Source organism: Phacochoerus africanus, chromosome 8 (assembly GCF_016906955.1).
Source record: "Phacochoerus africanus isolate WHEZ1 chromosome 8, ROS_Pafr_v1, whole genome shotgun sequence".
NCBI lineage: Eukaryota > Metazoa > Chordata > Mammalia > Artiodactyla > Suidae > Phacochoerus > Phacochoerus africanus.
In genome coordinates, this window is record NC_062551.1 from 158476089 (window position 1) to 158503644 (window position 27556).

At 50.9% G+C, this 27556-nt stretch overlaps 1 protein-coding gene across 13 annotated transcripts in view; it reads left to right on the forward strand.

The window, feature by feature from the left end:
- Window positions 1–24305, forward strand: part of LRP8 (LDL receptor related protein 8) — a 78248-nt gene extending 53943 nt beyond the window's left edge. For 10 of the 13 annotated variants that reach the window (XM_047789062.1, XM_047789057.1, XM_047789053.1 and 7 more), the window contains 10 exons: window positions 1535–1762; window positions 5398–5516; window positions 5757–5896; window positions 7548–7689; window positions 9374–9526; window positions 10402–10626; window positions 13570–13638; window positions 18705–18877; window positions 19913–20089; window positions 22792–24305. In XM_047789062.1, the coding sequence (XP_047645018.1) occupies window positions 1535–1762; window positions 5398–5516; window positions 5757–5896; window positions 7548–7689; window positions 9374–9526; window positions 10402–10626; window positions 13570–13638; window positions 18705–18877; window positions 19913–20089; window positions 22792–22830 (1465 nt within the window). In that variant the 3' untranslated portion in view covers window positions 22831–24305. The remainder of the gene's footprint in view (window positions 1–1534; window positions 1763–5397; window positions 5517–5756; window positions 5897–7547; window positions 7690–9373; window positions 9527–10401; window positions 10627–13569; window positions 13639–18704; window positions 18878–19912; window positions 20090–22791) is intronic. The other 3 variants (XM_047789059.1, XM_047789058.1, XM_047789066.1) reach the window with 1 other exon arrangement.
- The last annotated feature ends 3251 nt before the right edge of the window (window positions 24306–27556 follow it).

Sequence of the window (27556 nt, forward strand, 5' to 3'; positions counted from 1 at the left end):
TCTGGGGGTCGGGGACGTCTTCCCAGGTGGCATGACCCCCAGCCCAGCCCCTCACACCCCAGTCGGTAAGCTCCGGCTCTCGAGCAGGCGCCTCACGCACACAGAACATTCTCTCCTAGAAGCTATTACACACCCAGGCCCCTCTGGGGAAGTCATGTCGTTTCCTTGTCCTGAGACCCACCGGGCAGGACTGCCGATGACCAGGCACTAGGTGGTCTGTTGAATGGATGGCGTGGTGGGTGGGCGGGTGGGTGGATGGATGGATGGGTGGATGGAGGCAACGCCAGGTGCTGCTCACTGACAACGTGGTACCCACCCCCCACCCCACCCCCCAGCGCACACTCATTCACACTCACACGCCCAGAGGTAACTCAGGCAGGGCCTGTCCAATAGTGACCGAAAGAGGCAGGATGTGATGACAGACTAGCTGTGGGGCTGCAGGAGGAGGAGTCCAAATGAACTCCCCGGGTCACTTGAGGAGTTTGAGTTTCTGGCTTGGGCGGTTTTGTGGACAGCAGCGCTGTCCTGTGAGAGGTGGAGGGTGGGCAGGCTGGCTGGCTGGCTGGGAGGGGGGAATGGATCTGAGCAGGTGGGGATGTGTGACGTTCAGGGCGTCCGGGGGACCTCTGGGGTGGCCCAGTTGGCTTCACCGTCGGGAGCTTGAGAGAGTTGTCAGAGGGCAGAGTTACGGATGGCAGTGAGCCCTGGGGACCTAATCAAAGCTGGGGTACGGGGAGAAGAAGACTTTGGGGAAAGCAGTGTTGGGAGACAGAATGCCCTGCGGAGGGTGCCTCCCAAGTGTCTGCTGTACTGTGGACCCTTCTCTCCTTTCTCACGGCCTCAGTCCACCTGCAGACCCACTTCGTCTCTCGCCTGTATACACTCCCAGCCCCCTACCCGGTCTCCCTGCCTTCATTCCCTCTCTCTATTGCGTATCCGCCGGGGCCACAGTGATCTGGCAGGCCTGTCTGGCCGTGACCTCGGACCTGTTCAGTTCCCCCTCCAGGACGATGTCCTGAGCCCCCCACATGCACCCAGAGCCCTTCGGGATGCGGCCCCCGCCTCCACTTCCTTCCCGTCCTCCCGCCCACATAGCCCGCTCCGCACCCCTGGCTCTCCCTGCTCCAGAACATGCGCCTCGGCATCCGCACAGGCCGTTCCCTCTGCCTTCTGCTCTTTGCGTGCCTGGGGAACTGGGCCTGCAGGACCTGCCTTCTCCCACCCTCTGGATGATGCTGTCTCCATTTCTCTGCAGCTCTGGCCCCTGACGCGTGCCGTCATCACACAGTGTGGTGTTGTAATGATTTGGCTGTGAATGTCTGTCCCTACTAAACTGCACTCTTCTGGGCCAGAGGCTATGGCTGACTCCAGCCTGTAGCCTTACCCTGGTGGCCCAGGGAATGTATGGAATGGACATGAGCCAAGATCCTCTCAAATCCATGGCTCTGGCCCAGAGGGGAGAGAGAGGGGGAAGGGCAGCTCCAGCGGGGCCGGGGGTGGACCGCTCCCCCATGCCAGCGCTGGTTGCCCCTAGTGCCTACATGGACAAAGCCAGCTACCCAGCGGAGCAGGAGGTCCTCATTGATGAGCAGCTGCACTCTCCAGAGGGCCTGGCGGTGGACTGGGTCCACAGGCACATCTATTGGACCGACTCAGGCAGTAAGACCATCTCAGTGGCCACAGTCGACGGCCGCCGCCGACGCACTCTCTTCAGCCGTGACCTCAGCGAACCACGGGCCATTGCTGTCGACCCCCTGCGAGGGTGAGTGTCACCACATCGGACCACCCTTCTCCACTAGAGGCGGTCAGTCCTCACGTGCCTGTCCTGGGAGTATCTTGGGGGTTTCGGAGGGTCCTGAGCCACCCAGACACCAGCCATGGGGAGGAAAGTCCGCACGGGCTCCTTGGCGACCGAGGAGTCCAGGCAGGACTGAGCCACTCACTCAGCACGTCGTGGAGCCAGAGCATCTCAGAGCCGAGTGAGGGCTCTAGTGGTTGCTTCCTGGGGCAGGAAGTCTCCCCTCAGGCTTCGGTGTGCCCAGGTGGGCCCCGGGTGGCTGCTCTCATGTGTTTCCAGAGAATGGGCGCTCATTACCTTTCATATGGCTTATTTCATATGGGAGCACCCTGCCCATTAGAAGGTGTTCCATCCACGGAGTTTCTGTCGTGGCTCAGGGGAAACCAATCTGACTAGCATCCATGAGGACGCAGGTTTGATCCCTGGCCTTGCTCAATGCGTTAAGAATCCAGCGTTGCCATGAGCTGTGGTGTAGGTCGCAGACATGGCTCAGATCTGGTATGGCTGTGGCTGTGGTGGAGCCTGGCAGCTGCAGCTCCCATTCAACCCCTAGCCTGGGAACCTCCATAGGCCACAGGTACAGCCCTAAAAAGACCAAAAAAAAAAAAGTGTTCCTTCCCCAAAGCTGCCTCCCTCTGACTCCATCCATTGGCCTCGGGGTTAGATAAACGCGTCTGGTCCCCTCCCCACAGGATGGCTAGCAAGACGAGAGGAGCATCTTGCTCTGCTCCAGGAGACCCACCTCCATCCCCACCCCACTGCCCTCCATCTCTGGGCCCCACCCAGGTTGCCCTGCTCTGGCCACGCTTCCCTAGTGGGGGTAGGGATTCTGCTGAGGAGGGTCCCTCCCTGCCTCAGGGGGGATGCCCAGAGATGACATGGTTTTTAAGCAGTTGCATCCTATTAAGGTTACCAGGCTCACCACCTTCTCCCTACTGCTGTTTCCTTAATTGTTAAGCAGGGATACAAAGATCCTCTTCTTGGAGTTCCCATAGTGGCTCCGTGGTTAACAAATCTGGCCAGCATCCAGGAGGATGCAGGTTCGATCCCTGGCCTTGCTCAGTGGGTTCGGGATCCAGCATTGCTGTGAGTTGTGGTGTAGGTCACAGATGTGGCTCGGATCTGACGTTGCCGTGGCTGTGGTGTAGACCAGCAGCTATCGCTCCGATCTGACCCCTAGCCTGGGAACCTCCATGTGCTGTAGGTGCGGCCCTAAAAAGCCAAAAAAAACCCCAAAAAAAAGACCCTCTGCTTCCAGGGAAAGCAGCTGGTGGCCAGCCTGTGTGTGCCTTGGGAAGTGACTGAGAGCTGCCATTTAATAGGCGTGCATTGGTGCATCTAGCACAGCACCAGGCGCTGTGCAGGCAGTCATGTCATTTAACCACATCTCAACCCAGTTCCCTGTCGAACGTCACTCAGACCTGGGGCTACACCTGCCACGTCCCCTAACCCATATAGCTGCATTCAGCCCATCTCCAGTCCTCTGTGGCTCTGTCAAGGTCCCAGCAGGAAACCCACTGACTATCTACAAAGGAGTGGGTCAGGTCTAACGCACTATCCTGCTCTAGTAGCAGGTAACAGGCTGGAGGGGCGGGAGCAGGGAAGCTTACCTGAACTGCCAAGGGAAGAGCCCGGTAGAGAGGGTCAGCTTTGGGGCGCGAGCCAGCTGGAGGCAACTTTGTGGGGGAGTCAGGGGAATAGACATCCTGAGCTCAGTCTCTCCCCTCCCCCCTCCCATCTTCTGGGGACGCAGCTGGAAGCCAGGCGCCTAGGGAGCCACGTCCATTGAGGTAGGTCCTGCCCGGGCCAGCCTTTTGGTGCACAGAGCAGCGTGGCGATGGGGAGAGAGGAGATCTGAAGCGGCAAGTGGAAGGTGTCCTGAACAAGCCCTCAGCCCCCCAGCCTGGGACCAGCCTTGATTTGACACCAGGTTTGAGCAGCGGCGTGCTGGGGAGGCTGAAACACACAGGCTTTAGAGTCCAGCTTGAATCTGAACTGAAATTCGAAACCTGACTCCACTGCTTATTCACAACGTGATCTGAGCCAACCCCTCTGAGCCTCTGGCTCTAGTTATTACCCATGTGTGTCATAATTATACCCTCCTGGGGTGGCCGTGAGGCTCAAATGAAAACACTTCCAACAAGTAGTAAATAAGGACCCATCCGCCACACATGAGCCACCTGCCGGGTGTCGAATGAGGAGCAAGGCACAGGAGGAAGCTGCGCTCAGTGGAGCTCATAGATAAGCAGGGAAAATAGGCAGTGAACAAACCCACCTGACTTCCTAGTGCACACACGAATAACCGACCGTGTCAGGGCTCCGGAAGGAAAAACAGGGTGCTTTAAGAGTTGATCACATAAGTTGGGGGCTCAGAGAAAGAGTCTCTACTAAAAGGACATTATGTTCGGTGGGGAGAGAGTGGGGGCCACAGGCTCTATGAAAGCCTTGGTGTCCTGAAGGGTCTGAGAGAAGCCCCGTGGGGCAGGTGTGGGGTTTGTATGCGAGGTCGGGGCAGGGGCCTGACGGTACAGAGCCCTCTCAGCTGGGGTCAGGATTTGGGGTCTCTTTTAAGGTCAGTAGAAGTCCTCATGAAGTTTGAAAACAGGAGAGAGGGGCGTCCCATTGTGGTTAAGAATCCGACTAGTATCCATGAAGATGCAGGTTCGATCGCTGGCCTGGCTCAGTGAGTCAAAGATCTGGTGTTGCCACAAGCTGCGGTGTAGACTGCAGACACGGCTGGGATCTGGCATTACTGTGGCTGTTGTGTAGGCCAGCAGCTGCAGCTCTGATTCGACCCCTAGCCTGGGAACCTCCATAGGCCGTGGGTGTGGCCCCCCCAAAAAAGAAAAAATAAATATGAAAACATGAGAGTGATAGATCTTAAAAGTTCTCATTACAAGAAAAAAAAAAACCTAATAGCTGTGTGTGGTGCTGGTTGTTAACTAGCTTATTGTGATCATTTTGCAACATGTAGAAATATCATTTTGTGGTACACCTGAAACTCATATAATGCTATGTGTCAGTTGTATCTCTATTCTTTAAAAAAAAAAAGCAAAACAAAACAGGAGAATGACAGTGTATTTCCCTTCTTAGAAGCTCATTTTCCGGGCTCTGGAGAGATTGGATTAGAGGGGGCAGTGATGACTGCATTTGTTAAGTACATGAGATGAGGCCACTCACCTCGTAAATACTCCATAAATGTTTAAGAGGAAAGAGAGGGCTGGCCAGAGTTCTAGCTGTGCGGCCCTGCTAGGTTGTCCACTTCCTCCTCTGCCAACCGAGAACCTAAGAGATGTGCCAGCCCTTCCCTCTTGCCCTGGCGCCAGGGCTCCAGCTGGGGCTGCGGGCAGCAGGGAGATGGGCCCACAGGCCGAAGCCGGGTGGCCATGGGCAACACAGGCTCTCCTGGCACGAGGCGAGGCGAAGGCTAACTCGCCTGCCTGCCCCAGGACCCGATGGTCCTCGTGCACCCAGGAGGCCTTTCCAGTCCTCACCAAGCATGATCTTCAACCTTCCGAGGGCCGTTGAGCCCCTGGGACCCAGACCACCCCAATCGTGTTCCCTGCTAAGAAGCCCAGTTGGGTTTGTCTCTCTTCCAGGTTCATGTATTGGTCTGACTGGGGCTACCAGGCCAAGATCGAGAAGTCGGGGCTCAACGGTGCGGACCGGCAGACACTGGTGGCAGACAGTATTGAGTGGCCTAACGGAATCACCCTTGGTGAGCCCTGCCTTCCCTGGGGGTGCAGGGGGGGCTGTTGCAGCCCCGGGTGCTGACCGCCGCCCGGAGCTCCGTGGGTCTCGTTGCTGCATCCCCACTTAGTGTCAGTGCCTGTTTCCTGATGGGTGCCCGGGCGAGCCTCCTTCTGAGGCCTGGCCTGGAGATGTGGGCAGAGGAGCAGAGAGCCAGGCTGCCATCCCAGGCTCACGACCTGACCCCTCGGCCCTTTTCCTCCCCAAGATTTGCTGAACCAGCGCCTGTACTGGGTGGACTCCAAGCTGCACCAGCTGTCCAGCATTGACTGCAGTGGAGGCAACAGAAAGATGCTGATTTCCTCCCCCGACTTTCTGAGCCACCCTTTTGGGGTAGCTGTGTTTGAGGTGAGCTGCGGGAGGGGAGGCGTGGCCCCCCCAGGACGCTGGAGCCTGGAAAGGCCATTTAATAGGATGACGCCCCGTGACTCCGCCAAGTGACCACAGAGGGACAGGGAAGCCAACTGACTTGTTTGCACGCAGTTGGCGAGCGGCCTGCAGACAGAGGCTTGTCAGCCCGTTGTCCGCCTGGCAGCCTTGCTAGACTGACCAACCAGAAGTGCCCTCAGCACCCAGCCCTGCACCCACATACACAGAAGGCCCCCAATAAGGAGGGAGGGACGGAGGAAGACAGCCGTCCTAAGTACCCTTAACGACTGCAAATGGCCCGAGAGCCGCTCTTCAATTCAGCACAGGCTTCCTGACCTTTGCTGGGTCCTGGGGTCAAAGAAGTGAATCAGACATCATCCCGGCCCCTCGGGGAGCTCACGGGAGGGGGAAGGGTCAAGACTCTGCCCTGCTCTGACCCTCACAGCCTTTCTCCTGGGGGAAGGAGGAAGCCGGAACCGGCCAAGTGCTCACACACACACACACACACACACACACACTCCTCTTCCTCCAAACTAACTCTGCCACTCAGGGGAGGGGAAACAAGGGCACCGGGGCCTGGGGTGGGCGTTGGCAACATTTACCTGGAGCAACATCACCCAGGACCGCTCTGAAACTATGGGCAAAGCCTCACCCTCCAAGTCCAGCCTCTGCTTCAAAAGACAGGTGTGTTCAGACACGTGTGTATGTGCTCGTGCGTATACGTGGCCTGGATGCGTATGCGCATGTGTGTACGTAAATGAATCTGTCTAAACATGTGCATTCCTGTTCATGCGAGTGCTTGCGAGTGTAAATACGTATGCCAGGACTTAGACAAGCGCCCATTTAGGTACAAGTGTGCCCTTGGGTGTGCAGATGAGGGCGTGGGTATGTGTTTAGATCTGGACATGATTGGACCTGCAAGGCTGGACCTGCGAACGCGGATTTGCCCACAGCCGCACTTCTAGGCCTGTGTGGGCTGTCGGATGTGTGTGAGTGTACACCCAGAGGCCGTAGGGCTCCCAGATCACACATCCTCTCCAGCCTTGGTCCGGGGCCCTCGTAATGGTAACGGCTCTGAGACCCGGCCTTGGGCTTGTCCTGAACTCCAGGAAGCCAACCTAGCTCAGCATTCCTGAGCAGCCTTCTGGCCAAAGTGCAGAATCACTGACTAACCCTCTGAGACATAAGGGCACCAGAGCCTGTGCCCCAGATCAGAGCCAAGTCCCATTATGAATCCGAGGATGGGAGTTCCCATTGTAGCTCAGTGGTTAACAAACCCGACTAAGATGCATGAGGACGCAGGTTTGATCCCTGGCCTCGCTCAGTGGGTTAAGGATCCGGCGTTGCCGTGAGCTGTGGTGTAGGCTGCAGATGTGGATCGGATCTGGTGTGGCTGTGGTGTAGGCCGGCAGCTATAGCTCCGATTAGACCCCTAGCCTGGGAACCTCCATATGCTGTGAGTGAGGCCTTAAAAAGACAAAAGACAAAAAAAAGACTCCCTGAATCTGAGGACGTCAGAGCTCAGAGGAGATGCTGGGGTGGCTGTTGTGACTCTGGGGTGAGGCCCAGCCCTCATATTGAGGTCATGGATGTAGGCTCTAGGCCTCCCGTCCTCTGCCTCTTCCCACAGGACAAGGTGTTCTGGACAGACCTAGAAAACGAGGCCATTTTCAGTGCAAATCGGCTCAATGGCCTGGAAATCTCCGTCCTCGCTGAGAACCTCAATAACCCACATGACATTGTCATCTTCCATGAGCTGAAGCAGCCAAGAGGTGAGCCTTCCCTGCCCCGGGCACCAGCCTGTGTCCCCTCCCTTCACCAGGCAGGCTGCATTCACGTTCACGTCACGTCCACCCCCAGAAGCGGTGGCAGCAGACCCTCTCATTGGCAGACTGCTTTGCTGTAGCGGGTTTCCTCCCATTTTGCTTCCAGCTCTCGGCGAACTCAGTCTGGGTATGAATAAGTAAATATGTATTGAAAATAAATATCTAATACATATATAAATGTTCCGTTTTTGCCAGTCTTACAAAGTATGGACAATTACTGTGCTCACTTAACAACCGAGGAGTTCCCTTGGTGGCGCAGTGGGTTAAGGAGCCGGCATTGTCACTGCTGTGGCTCAGGTTGCAGCTGTTTTGCTGGTTTGAACCCAGGCTCCAGAACGTCCATATGCCATAGGTGCAGTCAAAACAAAAACAAACAAACCGAGGAAACTGTAGGGGGTTAAATAATGTCAGCGGGTGGCAGAACTAAAACCTAAACTTAGGTGTCAGACTCCAGAGCTGCTCGTGCCCTTTGAAGGAGCCCGTTGCTTCCCATTTGTTATTGGTTCCCACTTTGCAGTGGTGTAAACTCACGGATCCTAGCACCATCGGTAAGTCAGCCTGCTGGTTGGGAAGAGAAGCCAGGATTCCTACCTTCAGGTTGTCCTCGCCTCTGTCACTAGGATTTGCTCCTCCGAAATGTAACGCAAAGGGTGATGGTAGGAAAGCAAAAAGGGGTCAGGAGATAAGGTTGGTGCCTGATTCTAGATCTGAAAATTTAAATAAGAGATACAGCACGTAGCATAGGGAGAAAAAGCCTGGACTTTGGAGTCCAGCAGACCTCTATTTAAATTGTCTCCAAAATGGGAGTTCCCCTTGTGGCACAGGGGAAATGGATCTGACCAGGAACTATGAGGTTGTGGGTTCGATTCCTGGGCTCGCTGAGGGGGTAAAGAATCTGGCGTTGCTGTAAGCTGTGGTGTGGATTACAGATGAGGCTCGGATCTGGCATTGCTGTGGCTGTGATGTAGGCAGGCGGCTGTCCTGATCGGACCCCTAGCCTGGGAACCTCCATATGCCTCAGTTGCGGCCCTAAAAAGCGTGTGACACACACACACAAAATTGTCTCCAGGAGTTCCCATCATGGTGCAGCAGTTAACGAATCCGACCAGGGACCATGAGGTTTCGGGTTCGATCCCTGGCCTCGCTCAGTGGGTTAAGGATCTGGCATTGCCGTGAGCTGTGGTGTGGGTCACAGATGTGGCTCGGATCTGGCGTTGCTGTGGCTGTGGTGTAGGCCGGCGGCTACAGCTCCGATTAGACCCCTAGCCTGGGAACCTCCATATGCCGCAGGAGTGGCCCAAGAAGACAAAAACAAAACAAAACAAAAAACAAAAAAACAAAATTGTCTCCAAAATGACTAGAGATAGCTTTGACAAGTTCGTTCTCCTTGAGCCTGTCTCTTATCTGTCGACCTGGGCATCAACCCCATCCCTCGGAGTTGTTGTCCGCTTTAAACGAAAGTGTGGGGATAAAGAACCAGGTACGGTGATGGAAAAATGTCCAGTAAAAGCAGCAGAGAAAGACTTCTGGTTTAGCAGGGTGGGAGGGACCTTGTCCTCAGGAGCAGGCAGAACCTGGCCCTTCCTGTCTGTGCCCAACGCACCCTCTCTCCGTCTCTCTGTGCCGTTAGCTGCCGACGCCTGTGAACTGAGCGCCCAGCCCAACGGAGGCTGTGAGTACCTGTGCCTTCCTGCTCCTCAGATCTCCAGCCACTCTCCCAAGTACACGTGTGCCTGTCCTGACACCATGTGGCTGGGCCCTGACATGAAGAGGTGCTATCGAGGTGAGCAGAGCTACCGCGAGGGGCGGCCCCCCGGCAGTGCCAGACCCGGTGTGCTGCCGTCTGCCTTGACGTCTAGAAAACCACGTGCTCCTGGTTTTCCTCCGTCTTCCTTGGCTCCTTGTGCCTTCGCGGGCTCCTCTTCTTTACCTGCCTTGAATGCTGGTGTCCCATCGGGCCCCTCCAAGGCTTCCTCTTCTCTCTGCCAAGAAAGATGCACCCATGCATGCAACATTTTAAATTCAGTTTCAGGGGGATCTGGAACCCCTTGAAGACCTCAGATTTAGAAGCCTCGATCCCCACGGCTTCAGTGACTGTTGATAAGCTGGTGGCTGTGAGCTTGCCTATTTCTTGCCCAGAACCTCACACACGCCCTAGAAGCCCTTTTGTGATACGACTGGGACTAACAGCCAGTCAGTACATCAGCCACATAAGCTGAAACTATGCCCAGTCTGATGAAGGAAGGAACGAGGCCTTTTGCTTGAGCATCCATCTGCCGCACTGTTTATGATTCCAGGTTCACCTGTTTAAAGGGGAATGAGAATCTGAACCGAATAGCGGAATGATGTGCCTGGGAGAGCCTTCTGAATGGATAGCATTTCCACTCCCCCTGTCTTTTATAGTGGTCATTCCCATCTAATCCCATAGCATTGTTTTAATGACTCATCTGTATCAAATCGAAATGCAGTGTAAACACAGCCAAGACGCTTGGCATGAAGCGCAGGTAATGATCAGGGCCCAATCAGGAGGCTTAGGGAGGGGGTTTGCATCGAGTCTTGAGACCTGAGTTCACAGGTATACGTCACAGAGGCCGTTCCTTGGGCACTGCGACAGCAGGACTCTTTGTCCAAGTGACCTTCCCGCTCTTTGCCCCTCAGCGCCTCAGTCTACCTCAACCTCGACGTTGGCCTCTACCACAGCGAGGACAGTAGCCGACACCACAAGAGCCCCTGGGACCACTGTCTACAGCCCCACCTACCAGAACCATAGCACGGAGACCCTGAGCCCAGCAGCATCGGTCCCAAGCTCAGTTAGTGTTCCCAGGGCTCCCAGCGTCAGCCCGTCTACCCCAAGCCCTGCGACCAGCAACCACTCCCAGCGCCGTAAGGAAATGAGTTCTGCCTTCTTTGCTGACGTGGGAGGGCCCCGGGGAAGCCAGGACGCGGGTGGGGGAAGCTGTGGAAAGGAGAGAGCATGCCTCAGAGCTGAGTATTTGATGCTTCAAGGAGGAGGCAGAGGGAGGCGGAGCACCTGTCTGCAATGTCGGGGTCGTAGGGTCTCCTACCTTCTGGTGGGTCTGGAGGGAAGCTACTGCCTGTCTCTGAGCCTCAGTCTCCTCACCTGTAAAGTGGGATCATAAGAACCCTTCCCCTGCCTGCTTTGCAAGATGGCCACAAGAGAGAGGAGGCCGTGTAAACAGAAGTGCTCATGCACACAGCCTCTGCTGACTCTGGTAGTGTGTCTGTGTCACATGTCACTGACGTGTATGAGGGTGTGTCCTGCAGATTTGGAAAGTTCAGAAGCTCTGGCCTCCGTTCTCAGCACCCTCAGTAGTTTTCCCAGATAGTAATACCCATGGCTATGGGCTGTTCAGGCCTCTGTGCAAACTCTGGGGTGAAAATAATTAAGTCCATCACTTATTAAATCATCGGGAGCAATAATTGTCTCTGCTAGAAATGTTCTGTCTCATTAACCAGCCAATACCTCCCCCTACCTAGTTACCTGCTAGGGAGAGTTCATTTAAGAGAATAAACTATCTTTTTCATTTTTTCCTATACATGCAAGGCCCAGAAACTAAGCAGCTTGGCAACACCTTCTAGAATCAGTCCCATCTTGTCAGTAGAAACTGGATTTTCAGGGAGGTCCTTTGTGGCTCAATGGTAATGTACCCGACTAGTATCCATGAGGATGCTGGTTGGATCTCTGGCCTCACTCAGTGGGTTCAGGATTCAGTGTTGCTGTGAACTATGCTGTAGGCCGGCAGCTGCAGCTCTGATTCGCCCCCTAGCCTGGAAGCTTCCATATGCTACAGGTGCAGCCCTAAAAAGCAAAAAAAAAAAAAAAAGAAAAGAAACTGGATTTTCTGTGCACTCACCGTGACATTCAGACAGAGAGGCAGGGTAAACATGTGTGAAGGGTACTTCCTCTCGTCTGGGCAGAGCCTCTGACCAGGACGTCTCCCCACTGGCTTCATCAGGCTCTTGGCGTTAACCTCACTGCCCTGTGTTTGCTCGGGCCCGGGAGGAAGAGGAGTGTGGCATTGCCACAGAAAACTTTGTAAGCAGTGCACCCTTTCCCCCCCTTAATAATTAGGTTCCCTCAGGGTGACCTGGAGAAACAGACACACTGAGATGGTGGTGTTGGGGCCATTGCGAGGGTACAGGCATCTCCCCTCTTGGACCAAATATAGATGATAACTCCTCTTTGTGCCTCAGGGGGCTGTCACGAAGCTCCGAGGGGAAACTGCCTTTTGAACTAAAAAGTTCTGTACAGATGTTAGAATGAAGATGAGGGTAAGAGTGAAAAAGATGATACAACCTACTTCTAAAAATATATAGTATGTGGGAGTTTCCTGGTGACTTGGCAGTTAAGGGCTTGGCATGGTCACCACTGTGGCTCTGGTTACTGCTGTTGCTTTGGTTTGATCCCTGGCCCGGGAACTTCTGCATGCTGTGGTGTGGACAAAATACATACATACATACACATATATATATATGTGCATTTTATATACATATAATATACATACATACAAATACATAGTACAGGAGTTCCTGTTGTGGTACAGTGGTTAATGAATCCAACTAGGAACCATGAGGTTGCGGGTTCGATCTCTGGCCTCAGTCAGTGGGTTGGGGATCCAGCGTTGCTGTGAGCTGTGGTGTAGGTTGCAGACACGGCTTGGATCTGGCATTGCTGTGGCTCTGGCGTAGGCCGGCGGCTACAGCTCCGATTCGACCCCTAGCCTGGGAACCTCCATATGCCATGGGAGCGGCCCAAGAAATGGCAAAAAAACAAAAACAACAACAAACCCCCCCCCAAAACAAAAAACAAATACATAGTACAGTTTCCAAGCACTTTTCAGCTTAGAATGTGCTTTTATACACCCTATTTAGACCTCACAACCTCTACCCCCGTCTCTACCCTCTTTGAACTAGGCAAGGCTGTGCCAGGCACTGTGCTGAGTAAGCATTTTGTATGAGTTATTTAATTTTCACAGGATCCCTAGGAAGTAAGTATATCATTATCCACCCCCCCCCCCCCCCTTTTTAGGGCCACACTTGCGGCATATGGAAATTCCTAGGCTATGGGTCAAATCGGAGCTGCAGCTGCCAGCCTATGCCACAACCACAGCAATGTCAGATCCGAGCCACATCCACAGCCTACACTGCAGCTCATGGCAATGCTGGATCCTTAACCCACTGAGTGAGGCCAGGGATAGAACGCACACCCTCATGGATCCTAGTTGGGTTCGTAACCTGCTGAGCCCACACAGGAACTCCTATCATTATCTCCATTTTAAAAATAAATGTAATATGTATAATGTATAACAACTTGCCCAAGGTCACAGAGTAGTAAGTAATAGAGCCGGGGTTTTAATTAAAAATAAACGGATAATGCAGATGGACAGACAGACGACCACAAACAAGAGAAACAAAGCTACATACTGGCTGAAAAAGACAGTTGCCCCAGGCAGTCAGTGGCATAAAGACGTAGGGGCTCAGCCCCCAGCTTCCTACCACCCAAATACTGTGGAAAGGGTAAGGGACGTGGGTCACAAGTCCTGGTTTGAGTCCCAGTTCTTCCATTTATCCGTGAGTCCCCCAAACCCCAGGAAGACTCAGTTTCCTCATCTGTGCAATGGCCATGCCCTCTGTCCTGATAGGGTCTGGAAGGACTAAATGATTAAGCATTAGCCAGGATCATCACTTTGGATGAGGGCAAGAGCAGTGGGGTAGGTCTCACTGCCCGAGGCCAGCAAGCACTCGGGCCCGTAGTGATCATGCGACTCGTAGTGGCGTCATTCTGCAAATGTTTGTGTTTTGCAGATGGGAATGAAGGTGGCAAGATGGGCTCAACAGTTACCGCTGCCGTCATTGGGATCATCGTGCCCATGGGTGAGTGTGGCCCCGAGTCACTGGGGAGAAAAGAGAGACCCTGCCAGGGGTCCGGGGTAAAGCCCTAGGATAGAGCGCGCAGCCCACCCATCTCTCTCATTGACGTTTCCTGCCCCGGCAGCCTTCCTGCTCACCTCCCAGTCCTGACTCTGTTTGGTTTCTTGGCTTGGCACCCAAGCCTCGTCAGGACCGGGCCCCAGACAACAGTCTAGACGTTTCCCCAGTGTTACCCATCACTGACAGGGGAAGCCAAGCTCTGGGCTCCATGGGGACAGAGCCGGTGTCTCTCTTGCTCGCCACTCTCCCTCCGCTCCTAACAGTGGCTGGCACATGGAAGGAAGTAAGATATTTGTTGAAGGAATGAGGAGAGCTGCTTGCCATGCCTTTAATCCATCATTCGAGCTTGCTCGCTTTCTGTCTGGTTTTCAACAAACTTTCATCAAGCAGCTACAAGGCACCAGACTCTGTGATGAGGGGCGTTAAAAATAAGTAAGACATGGTCCTGTCCTTCAAAAGTTTATAGTCTGCAGAGAGATTCATGTAACACAGCTAATTTGATCCCGACATGGTTAGTCCTGAAATTAAGGTGTATGCAGATTGGTTGAAGTGCCAAAGAGGTACTCAACTTGGAACTGGGAGAGAAGGGAAGCAGACGGGGGCAGGTTCCTCATGGAAATGATATTTGAGCCAAATCGGCCAAGTGAAGAAGGATCAAGAGCAGCTCCAGCAAGTGAAGAGAGCGTGAGCAAAGCCACATGGGGAGTTCCCGTCATGGTGCAGCGGAAATGAATCCGACTAGGAACCACGAGGTTGCGGGTTCGATCCCTGGCTTTGCTCATTGGGTTAAGGATCTTGCGTTGCCGTGAGCTGTGGTGTAGGTCGCAGACGCGGCTCGGATCTGGCGTTGCTGTGGCTGTGGTGTAGGCCGGCAGCTGTAGCTCCAATTGGACCCCTAGCCTGGGAACCTCCCTATGCCACAGATGCGGCCCTAAAAAGCAAAAAAAAAAAAAAAAAAAAAAAAAAGGAACCAGCAATGGGACATGGCTTGGAAGGGCGGGAGTGGGCTGGATTTGGCATATGGCCAGAAGGTAACATTGGTGAAACCTCACAGAGAGCCCTGAGGGCTGATTCGTTCTCTCTCACCCTGATGTTCGCTTCGTATCCCGCACATCGTGTCTCCCACGCCTGTCTCTTTCCTTGGTTGGATCTTTGAACTGCGATTGTCCGTTCAGAGGTTCCTCTCCCTTACTTGCCCGTGAGGGCCTCAAGGATAAGGACTTGGCCCTTTTATCCTGGGAATCCCAAAATCGGGGGAGTTAGTGAATGCTTTAAACACTTTAGCTACATGCAAAGGATGCTGCCAGGTGCCAAGGATCCAGGGAAGAAAAAGATAAAAGACTTCCCGAGCGCTTAATCTTGAATCAGACTTAATCATAAAAAGGTGAAAAATGGACTTCCCATTGTGGCTCAGCAGACACAAATCTGACTAGTACCCATGAGGACGCAGGTTTGATCCCTGGTCTTTCTCGGTGGGTCAAGGATCCAGTGTTGCCGTGAGCTATGGTGTAGGTCGCAGACGTGGCTCAGATCTGGTGTGGCTGTGGCTATGGTGTAGGTCACCGGCTACAGCTCTGATTCGACCCCTGGGAACCTCCATGTGCCACAGGTGCAGCCCTGAAAACAAACAAACAAACAAACAAACAAACAAAAAAAACAGAAAATTTTAAAAAGGTAACATAGGAGTTCCTGGTGTAGCTCTGCGGGTAAGAACCCAACTAGTGTCTGTGAGGATGCAGGTTCCATCCCTGGCCTCGCTCAGTGGGTTAAAGATCGGGTGTTGCTGTGAGCTGTGGTGTGGGTCTCAGATCCTGCATGGCTGTGGCCTGCAGCTGTACCTCCAAATTGACCCCTGGCCTGGGACTTCTATATACAGCAGGTGTAGCCCTAAAAAGACAAAAAAAAACCCGCGATATGGGAGAGGCATCACCACATATTATAAGGTGCTATCAGAAAGGCAGGATGCCCTGCCGGGCGGGCACTTTTGAAGAAAGTGGCATTTGAATGGGCCTTGCAAGGCGTCCTCAGTAAGGATGATTGCGAGCCTATTCCAGACTCATTTTGAGTGGAGTGAGTGGAAGGTACTGAGCATTGTTTGGAGAGAGAAATCAACCGCTTTCTTGCCGTCCTCTGCTCCATGAGAAGGGCGCGTGTATGCTGTTTCCGTGATGTAACCTGCCCTGCTGTAATCGCTATTGCACGTTTCTGCTGATCTGAAAGATGAGTATTCTTGCCCTGATGTTTCCCTGGGAAGTAGGGTATCCTTTCATATGCTTATTGGCCACTTACATTTCATCCTTTGCCAATTGCCTATTCACAGTCTTTTCTTATTTTTCTGTGGGTTCTTTGTCTTATTCTTACTTATTTGTAGAAATATTTATACGTCATGAGTGGTAAACCCTTGTAATGTAGGTTACAAATCTTGTCTCTCATACTGCCACTTTGCTTTTTTTTTTATTTATTTATGCTCTCTTTTGCCATCCATAAATTTAAAATTTTTAAGTATCAGATCTGTTCATCTCCTGTTTGGATTTCTGGGTTTTGGGTCTTGCTTAGGAAGGTCTGCCTCACCCTAAATTTTTAAAATACCTCCCTATATATTTTTCTACTATTGTAAGAATTTTTTTTTAGTAGTATTCATCCATATGGAATTTAGAGTGTAGCGTGAGGGGGAAATTTAACTGTTTTTTTTCTGCAGGCCTGTCTAGTTTTCACAAGACCACTATTGAAGAGTCCATTCTTTCCTTTTTTTTTTTTTTTGTCTTTTGTCTTTTTTTGTTGTTGTTGTTGTTGTTGTTGCTATTTCTTGGGCCGCTCCCGCGGCATATGGAGGTTCCCAGGCTAGGGGTTGAATCGAAGCTGTAGCTGCCGGCCTACGCCAGAGCCACAGCAACGCAGGATCCGAGCCGCGTCTGCAACCTACACCACAGCTCACGGCAACAGCAACGCCGGATCATTAACCCACTGAGCAAGGGCAGGGACCGAACCCGCAACCTCATGGTTCCTAGTCGGATTCGTTAACCACTGCGCCACGACGGGAACTCCCCATTCTTTCCTTTGACTTGACTTGTCATCTTTGTTTTAAACTATATGCCTTCACATACTTTGATCTGCTTCTGGGCTGTCTTCTACCAATTCCTAGAAGCACAGCTTTGTGATATAGCTTAATATCTAGTGGGGCATCACTATTCCCACAACATGAAGCTCTTTTTATTCAGTTTCTCTTCTAGGTGAACTTTAGAATCATCTTGTTAATTCTATAAAATTTATGAGAGAATCTTATGCTTTGAATATATACATTGATGTGGGGTGGATGTACCTTTTTTTTTTTTTTTTTTTAATGGCCAGACCTGCGGCATTTGCACATGCCTGGGCCAGGGGTCACATCAGAGCTGCAGCTGCAGGCTTATGCCACAGCCACACGACACCAGACGGGAGGCACGTTTGTGACCTATGCCCATGGCTCACAGCAACGCTGGATCCTTAACCCAGTGAGCGAGGCCTCACAGACACTCTGTTGGGTTCTTAACCCACCGAGTCACGATGGGAACGCCTACATTTTTACAGTATTAAACTTTCCCATCAAGGAACATGACAAGAGTTCCTGCTGCGGCACAGTGGGTTAAGGATCCAGCATTGTCTCTGTGGCGGTGTGGGCTCAATCCCCAGCCTGGCACTGGGGGTTATGGATCCAGTGATGCCACAGTTGTGGCATAGGTCGCAGCTGCGGCTCAAATTCGATCCCTGGCCTGGGAACTTGCACATGTCATGAGTGCGACCAAAAAAGATAAAAAATTAAAAATAACATGATATATTTCTCTATGTATTTGGGCCTTCTCCGTCCTTCAGTAGACCTGTATAGACGACAGAGAACTTACACATTCCATAGGGGTTATTATCCCAAGTATGTTACAGGGTTTTTTGGTTGTTGCTGTTGGGCTATTATGAATGTGTTCTTATTCCATTCATTTTCTAACTGGTTATTCCTGATGAATAAGAAAGGTATTGATTTTTTTATATTGATTCTTGATGAATTAAAATTAGTAGTTTTTCATCTGCTTTTCTAAGATTTTCTAAACACACACTATCCGTTATTAACAGCAGTTCGGTTCCTCCCTCTCCCGTGTGTGTGCGCCCTTCAGTTCTCTATCCAGTCTTACTGCACAGCTAGATCTCCGGGACAACAAATAGTAGCAGCGATCACAGGCCTTCCTGCCTTGTTCCTGTCGTTATGGGTATCAGTTATTATTGAGTACTATAGTCTTAGCCAAGTAGAAGCCCCCTCTGTAGCATCCTGGATGGCTGTCACCCAGCTTCCACTTGATTGCTCAGGGCGACTGCCGACTGTCCCTGAGGCTGCTTGCCTGCCCCATCTTTGCCCAGCTCTGAGAATGTCCTCCCTTATTCATCCATATATTCATTTATTTAAATGCAGAGTCTGTGTTTTCCTGCTGTGTCCCGGCCTAGAGATGCTCCCCTTCTTGCAGAGCCCCTGCTTTGGAAAGAAGCACCCCGACCTCCACCTTCCACCGTCCGATGCTGGGAGAGCACGGTGTCCTTAGAGAAATCCAGGGATGCAGCAGCATTAGGGCAAGAGTGTGGTGGAGAAGTTTGTTCATTCACTCAGCATATTACTGAGCACGGACTTGGGGCTGGGCACTGGGGCCCAGAGAGAGAAGGAAGACAGAGTCCCTGCCCTCAAAGAGCTCTGGGTAGTTGTGGGTACACTGTAAGTGCCACGCCGTGGCCCGGGAACACACACGAGGGAACAAGTGGCTGTACCACGAGAGGGCAGGAAGGACTTCACATTTGAGCTGGATCTTCGAGGATGAGCAGTGAATGAAGGAGGAGCTGGGAGAAGGGCTTTCCAGCAGCAGAAAGAGAGGTGTAGAAACAGATCCTGAGGAACCAGGGCCAGTCATGTGGGAGAGGGGGCGAGAAAGGCATGGATGCCCCAGCGGTGGGCCAGAGCCTGCCGGGGGTCCGATGGAACGTGTCTCTTCCTCCAGTGGTAATAGCCCTGCTGTGCACGAGCGGCTACCTGATCTGGAGAAACTGGAAGCGGAAGAACACCAAAAGCATGAATTTCGACAACCCTGTGTACAGGAAGACAACGGAAGAAGAGGATGAAGATGAGCTCCACATAGGCAGGACCACGCAGATTGGCCACGTCTATCCAGCAGTAAGTGTTCCCTCCTGGAAAAATTCCGTCCTCCCCGTCCTCCCTTTTTCCTCCCCTCCCTTCCTGCCTTCCTGCCTGCCTGCCTTCCTCCCTTCGTCCCTCCTTCAAACCTTTATCAAGCACCTACCATGTGCCAGGCACTGTTCTAGGCCCTGGGGACAGAGATGCGGGGGCAGGGGGTTGGGGTAGAAGGGTATCAGGACCACGGGAGTTGTACCTGGAGGTTCTCCCTGGAGTAGAGAAGCCACATGTCTGTCTTTGTGCTGAGTAAGTTTCCAGAACCTTTGGCCTAGAAAGGTAACCGTGGCCATTCAATTCTCATGGATCCATTTCAGTAAACTCTGTATGCCAGTCATGTGCCAAGTACCACCTTAGATACCAAGCATTCAAAAGTAAAGAAGGGATGTACTTGTGCCCAAGGAGCTGGTGGGGGAGTTCGAGTCACTTGCTCTTGCACAGCTGGGTGCTAAGTGCCCTGGTAGAAGCTCAGGAGGCCCTACTTCTAGAAAGCTGGTGCTGGCTTCTTTGTTCTGCCCCCACCTCTCTGTGTCACAGCACCTGTCACACTGTAGGCCACTTGTCTTTTTATTCATTGGTCTCCTCACTAGACCGTGAGCTCCTTGAGGGCAGGACTGTCTGACTGATCTGTTTCCCTGGTGCCTGGCACCACAGAGCCAGCTCCCAGTAACTACTAGTTGAACAAAGGCTATGGACCCATCAGCAAGGGAGCTGTTAAGTCTGTTTGGGGAAATCAGGCAGGAGTGCCATCCAGAGGAGGTGACAGGTGACAGACTGAAAGATTAAATGACATTGGGATTACATTAGGGCCAGCTGGAGAAAGCTAGCAGTTTCCACATGGAGGAGGAGCCAGATGGTATTTCAGAAAGAAGCGCGTGCAAAGGCTGAGAGGCACGACGGGGCAGGGCCTGTTGGGGGTGCAAGGACTGCAGAGTGGCTGGAACAGATGTCATGGTTGTGCAGCAGAGTCGGGGCTGTGTGTGACCTCATAGGTCATCCAGTCCATCCCCCTGTCAGGCAATCAGCAGCTTTGATCACCCACTGTGGGCAGAGCCCTGTCTTGGGGAGACCAGAGAACTGGAAGACCCAGCCCCTGCCCTCAAGGAGCTTTTTGTCTTGCCGGGAGAACCAAGGTCACAGCCGCACCAACTCCCGAAGAACTCTCTTTCCGAGCTGCCTGTCGTCAAGTGCAAGGTAGGGCAGTGCCACTCGGAGTCCGAGGGGCTGATGAGTGAGGGCGTGAACCAGGCAGCTGCAGTCCATCCTAGAAGGCTTTCTGCTTCTGGAAGGCTGCAGATTGTAAGCCGGGTGTCGGGGCAAAGAGGAAGGATGGGTTCGTTGCCGCCCGAGGAGATGGCATGTGGAGGAATCAACGGAGGATGGGGCAGGGCAGACCGCTGCCGCTGATGCTCACTGCTGGTCAAGGGGAGACGTGGGGAATGAGGTTGGGTGAGTGAGCAGGGTTAGCCGTCGGCCTTGAGGCTCCTGACCCTCGGCCCACCAAGCAAACCGGCGGAGCCCATTTTTTCCAGGTCCGAGAGGGCAGTGGAAGGCATGTCGAGCTTGGAATAAGGAGAGGACTCCCGGGTTCACTCTTCCACAGCCCTGTGATCGTAGTCCCTTCTCTCTGCTCACTTTTATTTGCCAAATGGGAAAAATAACCCCCATTATTCTCTCTGCCGCCTCCATTTCTGAAGTTCAAGAGAGATGGCACACGTGAGTTATAAAGCCCTCTGCACGGGTACAGTGTGATTGTTCCAGAGGAGGGAACAACACTTGTGAGGAGCCATTCCTGATAAATCCAAGGCCTGAGGAACAGACTCCCGCCAGCTGCAGAGAAATAGAGCAGGAGAGGGAGGAAGCCGGTGTTTAGGAAGAACCTACTGCATATCAGACGCTGCTCTGTGTTTTACAGACATTTCCTTGTTTAGTCTTTACAGGAACCTATACAGTTGATATGATTAGCCCCATTTTGCAGATGAGGACACTGAGACTCAGAGAAATTGAATCACGTGCCTAGGATCACAACTAGGAAGGGGTAGAAGCAGGATTCTAATTCCTGTCTGTGTGTACACAAAAACCCATGCTCTTTCCGCTGTATCTGGGGGTATACAGCCTTGAAGCTTTGGAGGTCAGTATTCTCAACAAGCTCTTCTGTCCCCTCTCCCCTTCTCAGGTAGCTCCACTGTCACTGCTGGGACCTGCCTTTGGCCTAGAGATCTGTCCTGGGGAGAGTGGGAGGGTAACTAAACTCTTAAGGTAGTCTCAAGTATCTGTGCTAGTGGAGCAAGGCCATGACACTGATGCGAAATCCCGAATCCAAAGATGATTTGAAAGGCAGTGGGGTTACTTTTGATTATTTGCAGAATGACCAGAGACGGAAGGTGCTAGTCTGGTTCTATTTTATGCCAGTTAGGTTGATATAGAATACTCTGGACCCCATATGTGGGAGGTGTCATATTAAGCTCTCTACATACCTGATCTCATTTGACTTCCCAACAACCCCATGAGGTAGGTCCTGTTATTATTCCCATTTCACAGATGATGAAACCGAGGCTCAGAGAGGTGAAGTGCTTAGCCCAGATTCATGTAGCTATGAGAAAGATCTGGAAACAGTGGGGTCCCTCCAAAGGGGGGTATCCAGGAAATGGAGGAGCAGGGCATTAGGATTGCATTAGGACCAGCTGGAGAAAGCTAGATGTGTTAACCTGGAGAAGAAAATACTCAGAAGCAAGGGAAGGAAACTCAAACACTGAAAAATTCAAAGTTGTCTGTGTAGAACTCTCTGAATCTAAGACGTGGAATCAGGGAACATCAGAAGATATAAAGTGGGAGTTCCCTGGTGGCTCAGTGGGTTAAGGACCTGGCATTGTCGCTGCTGTGGCTTTGGTTACTGCAGTGGCACTGGTTCGATCTCTGGCCTGGGAAATTCTGTATGCCATAAATACACCCCCCCCCCCAAAAAAAGCTATAAAGAACATTTCATGTCAATATAGGAAAGAATTTTTTTTTTATCTTTTGTCTTCTTAGGGCCACACCCGTGGCATATGGAGGTTCCCAGGTTAGGCATTGAAAAGGAGCTGTAGCTGCCATCCTACACCACAGTCACAGCAACACCAGATCCGAGCCGGGTCTGCAACCTGCACCACAGCTCAGGGCAACGCTGGATCCTTAATCTGTCGAGCAAGGCCAGGGATCGAACCCGCAACCTCATGGTTCCTAGTCGGATTCGTTTCCACTACGCCACAATGGGAACTCCGATATATAGGAAAGACTTTAAGTCCACTGTCCAAACAAATAGACTGGCTCAGGGGTTGTGGGATCACCATCTAGTGGTGAGCCATTTGTGGCAGAGGGAAGTCTAGTAGCTACAGTCTGGAAAGTAGGGGGCGAAAGAAAGAGGGGTGGAACTTCATTGACCTCCATTGCCTTCCAATTCTACATAATGAGTTGGGAGGGGGTCCAGCCGATGACTTTCCTGATTGTGATTCGCGTGCTGGAGACAGGTAGCTATGGCCTGGGATTCCACATTTGCCAAAGTTAACCCACTGAAATTGAGCAAACCTACAATCCTGAAAGGGAGGATGAAGGAAGATGCGATCTCTGTGGCCGTCCTCTTTATATAGAGGCAGACAGAACAAGATGATGAAAAAAGCTGCAGCTCTGGATTCACGCAAATCTGGGTTCAAACCAAGTTCACCCGCTTGCGGTGTGATCCAGGACAAATGCTGTTGAAGCTTCTTGAGTCTCAGCTTTCTCATCTGTGAAATAAATGTGACAAACCTGTCCTTTGAGGTAAAGAGGATGTGAGCTAATGCCTGTAAAGCAGTAGAATCTTTGGTACCTTCTGAGAACGCCATAGTCTAATGATGACTTCTTTGCTCTGTCTCCCCCAGCGAGTGGCATTAAGCCTTGAAGATGATGGACTGCCCTGAGGATGGGACCACTCCCTTCGTGCCTCCCGGAAATCAGTCCCATGCACTACCCTCGGGACGGTGTATGCCTGGATGGAAGGGTCCCTGTACATGAGTCTGTGTGTGTGTGTGTGTGTGTGTGTGATTTTTTTTTAAATTTATGTTGCGGAAAGGTAACCACAAAGTTATGATGAACTGCAAACATCCAAAGGATGTGAGAGTTTTTATATGTATAATGTTTTATACACTTTTTAACTGGTTGCACTACCCATGAGGAATTCATGGAATAGCTACTGCTGAGGAACTAACATGATGAGATAACCAAATGGGACCGATGGTACAGTAGCTCACTCATTTAAAAATTATATTGACAGAGGGTATTTGGTTTGGGGGGGGGGCCTTTTTAGGTTTCGGAGTTTTGGTTTTTTGTAAATAGAATGATTATGCTTTGTGGCTATCCATCAAAAAAAAAAAAAAAGAAAGAAAAAAGAAAAAAACATTTCAACTCCCTCTCCCATTTAGATTATTTATTAACATCTTTCAAAAATAAGATTAGTTCTGTAAGTAATTTAGAGACATGAGAGTATTTATTTTTGGTATGACTGGCCCACCACGTGGACGGTGTGTGTATTCATGTTTATGTGTGTATGTGAGTGAGAAAAAAATCTGTCGAGAAGAGGCACACCTATGGCTGTTGTTCAGATGCATAAAGATAATATACTTTAAGACAGCCCCCAGGAAGGGTATCTGTAGTTATCAGAGAAGCCCTTGGACATTTGGCTCAGAAAACAGATGCCCTGGTTTGTGCAAACATGCAGTGGAAGAGGCAGTGCTTTTCTGCCTCTGGCTATTCCTGGGACCCCCGTCAGTCAGGAAAAGCCCCCCAGCTCACCGGTGGCTGCTGACTCTCGCCCGGGCTTCCTCTTCTGTGGCTGAAGCCGGGGTACAGACTTCACGCAGTCCCGGAAGTTCTCGTGAGCTCAGGTGAGAGCACGTCTGAACCTCGGCTGCTCCTTCTGTTAAAGTTCAGCCTTTCAGGTAACTTCATGTTCCTATAGGACCCTTGGGTTGAAGTCTTTCCATTTCCTCTGAAGCCCCCTGGGGGTGCCGTCCTTACTCACAGAGAGCTGTTTCTAGAGCAGCCCAGGTTACCTGGAGGGGCTGGTTCGGGCACTGACCTCTGAGAGGCGCCCTGGGTGAGGATGAGGGCAGTGGAGCAGGTTTTGTCACATCCCTGTTTTTCCCTCCCCCTCACTCTCCACCATTTCCTTTACGTGGGGAAAACGGTTTAAAGGAATACTTAAATGATGGTTTGTTTCCATCATGTGTTCATACAGATGAAACTAACTTAGGGTTTAAGTCGGAAAAAGTGGCCCAACCTAAAGTTCCCATGTGAGGGGAAAATGGTGTACACAATTTAAATAGTCTCCCGCATATATATGTTCACACTGGGATTTGGTTTACTGCTTTGTAAATAAAAGGAAAAACTCTGGGTATATGTATAGATTTTTTTTTTTTCCATTGTGGACACTAACTTTGCTTTTCCTGGCCTTGGGCGGGGGGCAGGGGTGGCGGGGGCAGGGGTGGCGAGGAGAAATGAAATGCTCTTTTCTCCTTGTGGGGGCCACCACTGTACTCCCTTCCCACTGGCTCTTATCACAAGGAGTGGTCTTTACTTAACTCTGCTGTTCTGCCTCACTCCTGCTGGTGTGACAAGGAAGTTTCTGGCTTAAGGAGGAGCAGAGGATGTGTATCTAACCTTAACATGCCTGGAACTTGACCGTTGTAAGCAAATTCTTCCCCTCTGCTCCCCAGATGCCCCCACCTCCATGAAGCTTGGATGTCTGTCCAGCTTGATACCCTCTGAATTTCAGGCAGACATTCCAGAGTTCTGTCACCCTATCTGTTCCTAGGGCCTTTCTCTATGTCCCTCATGGGCTCCTAACTTCAGAGGAAGCAGCTGTGTTCGGGAGCCCAGGCACCATGCTTTGCATAAACAAGCAATTTCTTCATGACATGAATGTGTTGATAATCCTGAAACACTCATTGAGAGGGTCGATGCAATTGACCTAGGATGACCGATACCAAACAGAATTTGAAGAACAGGTGGCCAGCTCCTACGGAACTCAGTCCCTCGCTCTTCTTTCAAGAATAGAAAGTAAAATGATTTTTGGACTGATGAAATTATAAGAACAATGATGAAATTTATACAAAACAAACAGCTTTTTCTGTAACCTGCCTCCAAAGAAATAGAATTTCCTAGGGAAATGATAACAGTGACTCATGTATAGTTTCTCAACTTTGAGTCAGATCCTGGCCTTCACAGAGAAAAAAAAAAAAAAATGAATGGGGTCAGGATGAATCAACTTGCGATCTCAAAATGATGATGAAACACAACTTTCTGAGCGATGACTATGTTTCCTGAACATGCTACAAATGCAGTTTGAAAGAGGCAGCTATAGGAGCCCCCTACAAAAAAGTCTGGAATACTAGCGTGTTGGATGGCAGGAAATAAGATGAAATCTGAGGCCTCAGGTCCACCCTCCTCTATTCTTGGAGGCATTTTGAGGTGTCGTTACATGTCTATTGCTTTTTGCCCCTGTGCCATCTTCTATTTACAGCCAGTTACAGAGTCATTGGACTGCAGAACTGGAAGGAAGCTTAGAAGACCAGAAGGGCAGAAAATTTATCAGACTTTTTTTCTATATATAAGAGAAAGGAATCCCAGCCCTATTCCTCCCTTTCCTTTCCAGGAGACTTCTTTGGGCTGCCTGAACATGAATATCAAACCTGCTACCTATCTTATGGCCCATCCTTCTGGTGGAAATATGAAGGCATGGCCAGAAATGGCCTTCCAGAAATGGAGACAACTAAATGTCTTTACTCTTTTTTTTTTTTTTGTCTTTTCTAGGGCCACACCTGTGGTATATGGAGGTTCCTACATCTGCAGTCTACACCACAGCTCATGGCAACGCCGGATCCTTAACCCACTGAGTGAGGCCAGGGATCGAACCTGCAACCTCACAGTTCCTAGTTGGATTCGTTAACCCCTGAGCCATGACAGGAACGCCCAAATTTCTTTACTCTTACTGGCAGAATTATATATAAAACAGATTGGGGTAACCTGTAACCTCAGAATGAGGTCAGATTTAAATTCATAGCAATAAATATCTATCCCTGCAGTCCTCTCTATGTGACTGTAACATGTAAGTTCATTCCCTGAAACCCTTTTCTAGGTACCAACTAAGTGCCAGGTGCTGCAGATGTACAGGTCAGTCAAACGTTTCCTGTCCCTATGGAACTCACAGTAGCAATCGGAGGAAACCATTCATGGAAACAAGAAAGGAATGGATTCTTTTCAGAGTGCTGTTAGGTTCCAAAGGAGAGAGAGGTCATTTCTACCTCTGGAGATAAGGAATGGGGTCAAGAAAGGGATCCAAGGAAAGGTGGCCTTAAGCTAAGTCTTACAATGATGTAGGGGTGCCCAGGCTGCTTCCGGCAGAGAAGACACTGAGCTAAGACACAGAAGCATGAAACAGCATGGGGACCTCTAAGGGACTGCCTGTAATTCACTGGAATGAGCAAAAAGCTCAAGAAGGACTTAGTAAGAACTGAGGCTGGATGGAAAGACAGGTTCAATGTAAGCACTTTAATAGAATACGTCTATTTAATTTCTGATTCAAATAAACATTTCTTGGTCATTTATTATGTACAAGGCACCAAGTGCATCACGGAAAATTGATCAGGATGTGTTGCCAGCACTTTGCAGACCAGACAGTCTTCGGCCTCAAGCTTTCCAGTGGCCAAAGGGAAACAGTGACTGCTCTTCATATACTTGATCGCAATGTTTTGATATGGTCAAGGAAGACTGATAAAAGGGCAGTGGAATTTTCACAGAAGCATTCCATGTTGTCAAGAGCCTCTGGGATTTTTCTCTCAGCGGTGAAAAAGAAAACTGGAAACTTTGAAGACGTGGGGTTTGCAGAGGGGACCCCAACCAAGCCCTGTCCAGTCGTGTGCTGGAAGGAATGGGGAGAGGGCACAGGAGTGGGAGCCTCTCTACGCCACCCCCTCACTCCAGCCATACACTCACCATTTCACAGAATAGAAATGAGTTATCAGTTAAAGGCTTTAGAGTAAATAATTTCTTTTCCCAGCAATGCATGAAGATAGAGTATCGGAATCTTCTCAAACGATTTTTAGGGTATTGGGGATTTTCAGGATCTGGAGAACTTAGAGGTGGAGGAATACAGCTATAAATTTTCAGTTAATATAAGCAATCAGGAAGCTCTGGTCATTCAGGCTATGCACCGTGTGCATAGTTGAGAATCGGCAGAAATCTTCTGCATTTGCAAACACTTTGTGCTATAAAAAGTAATTTTAAAAAGCCACCTGTGTATGTATATATATATATATTTAAAGACATGAAGGTTTTGATACTTTTTTACAAAAATTACAAGAGAAAACAAATACCTGTACAAACCATGTGTTTTAAAATAGCATTTTGTTCTCTTCAGGCTGTTGTTGATGTGGGGTAAAGTACTGGTTTGTAAACTCCATCACATTGTACCCAGACAAAATTTTCCTTGTTTGTATCCACCCCAGCACCCCTCAAGGGCCACATTTGACTGTATTTGATGTAACAGGCATGTTAGAATGTGGGGTCCCCCTAACCATTTCTGCTTTTTGTCTTGTCCTTCCAAGTTCCGTTAGCTTCTGTACTCGGTGTCCTTTGCAGTCTGGTTTC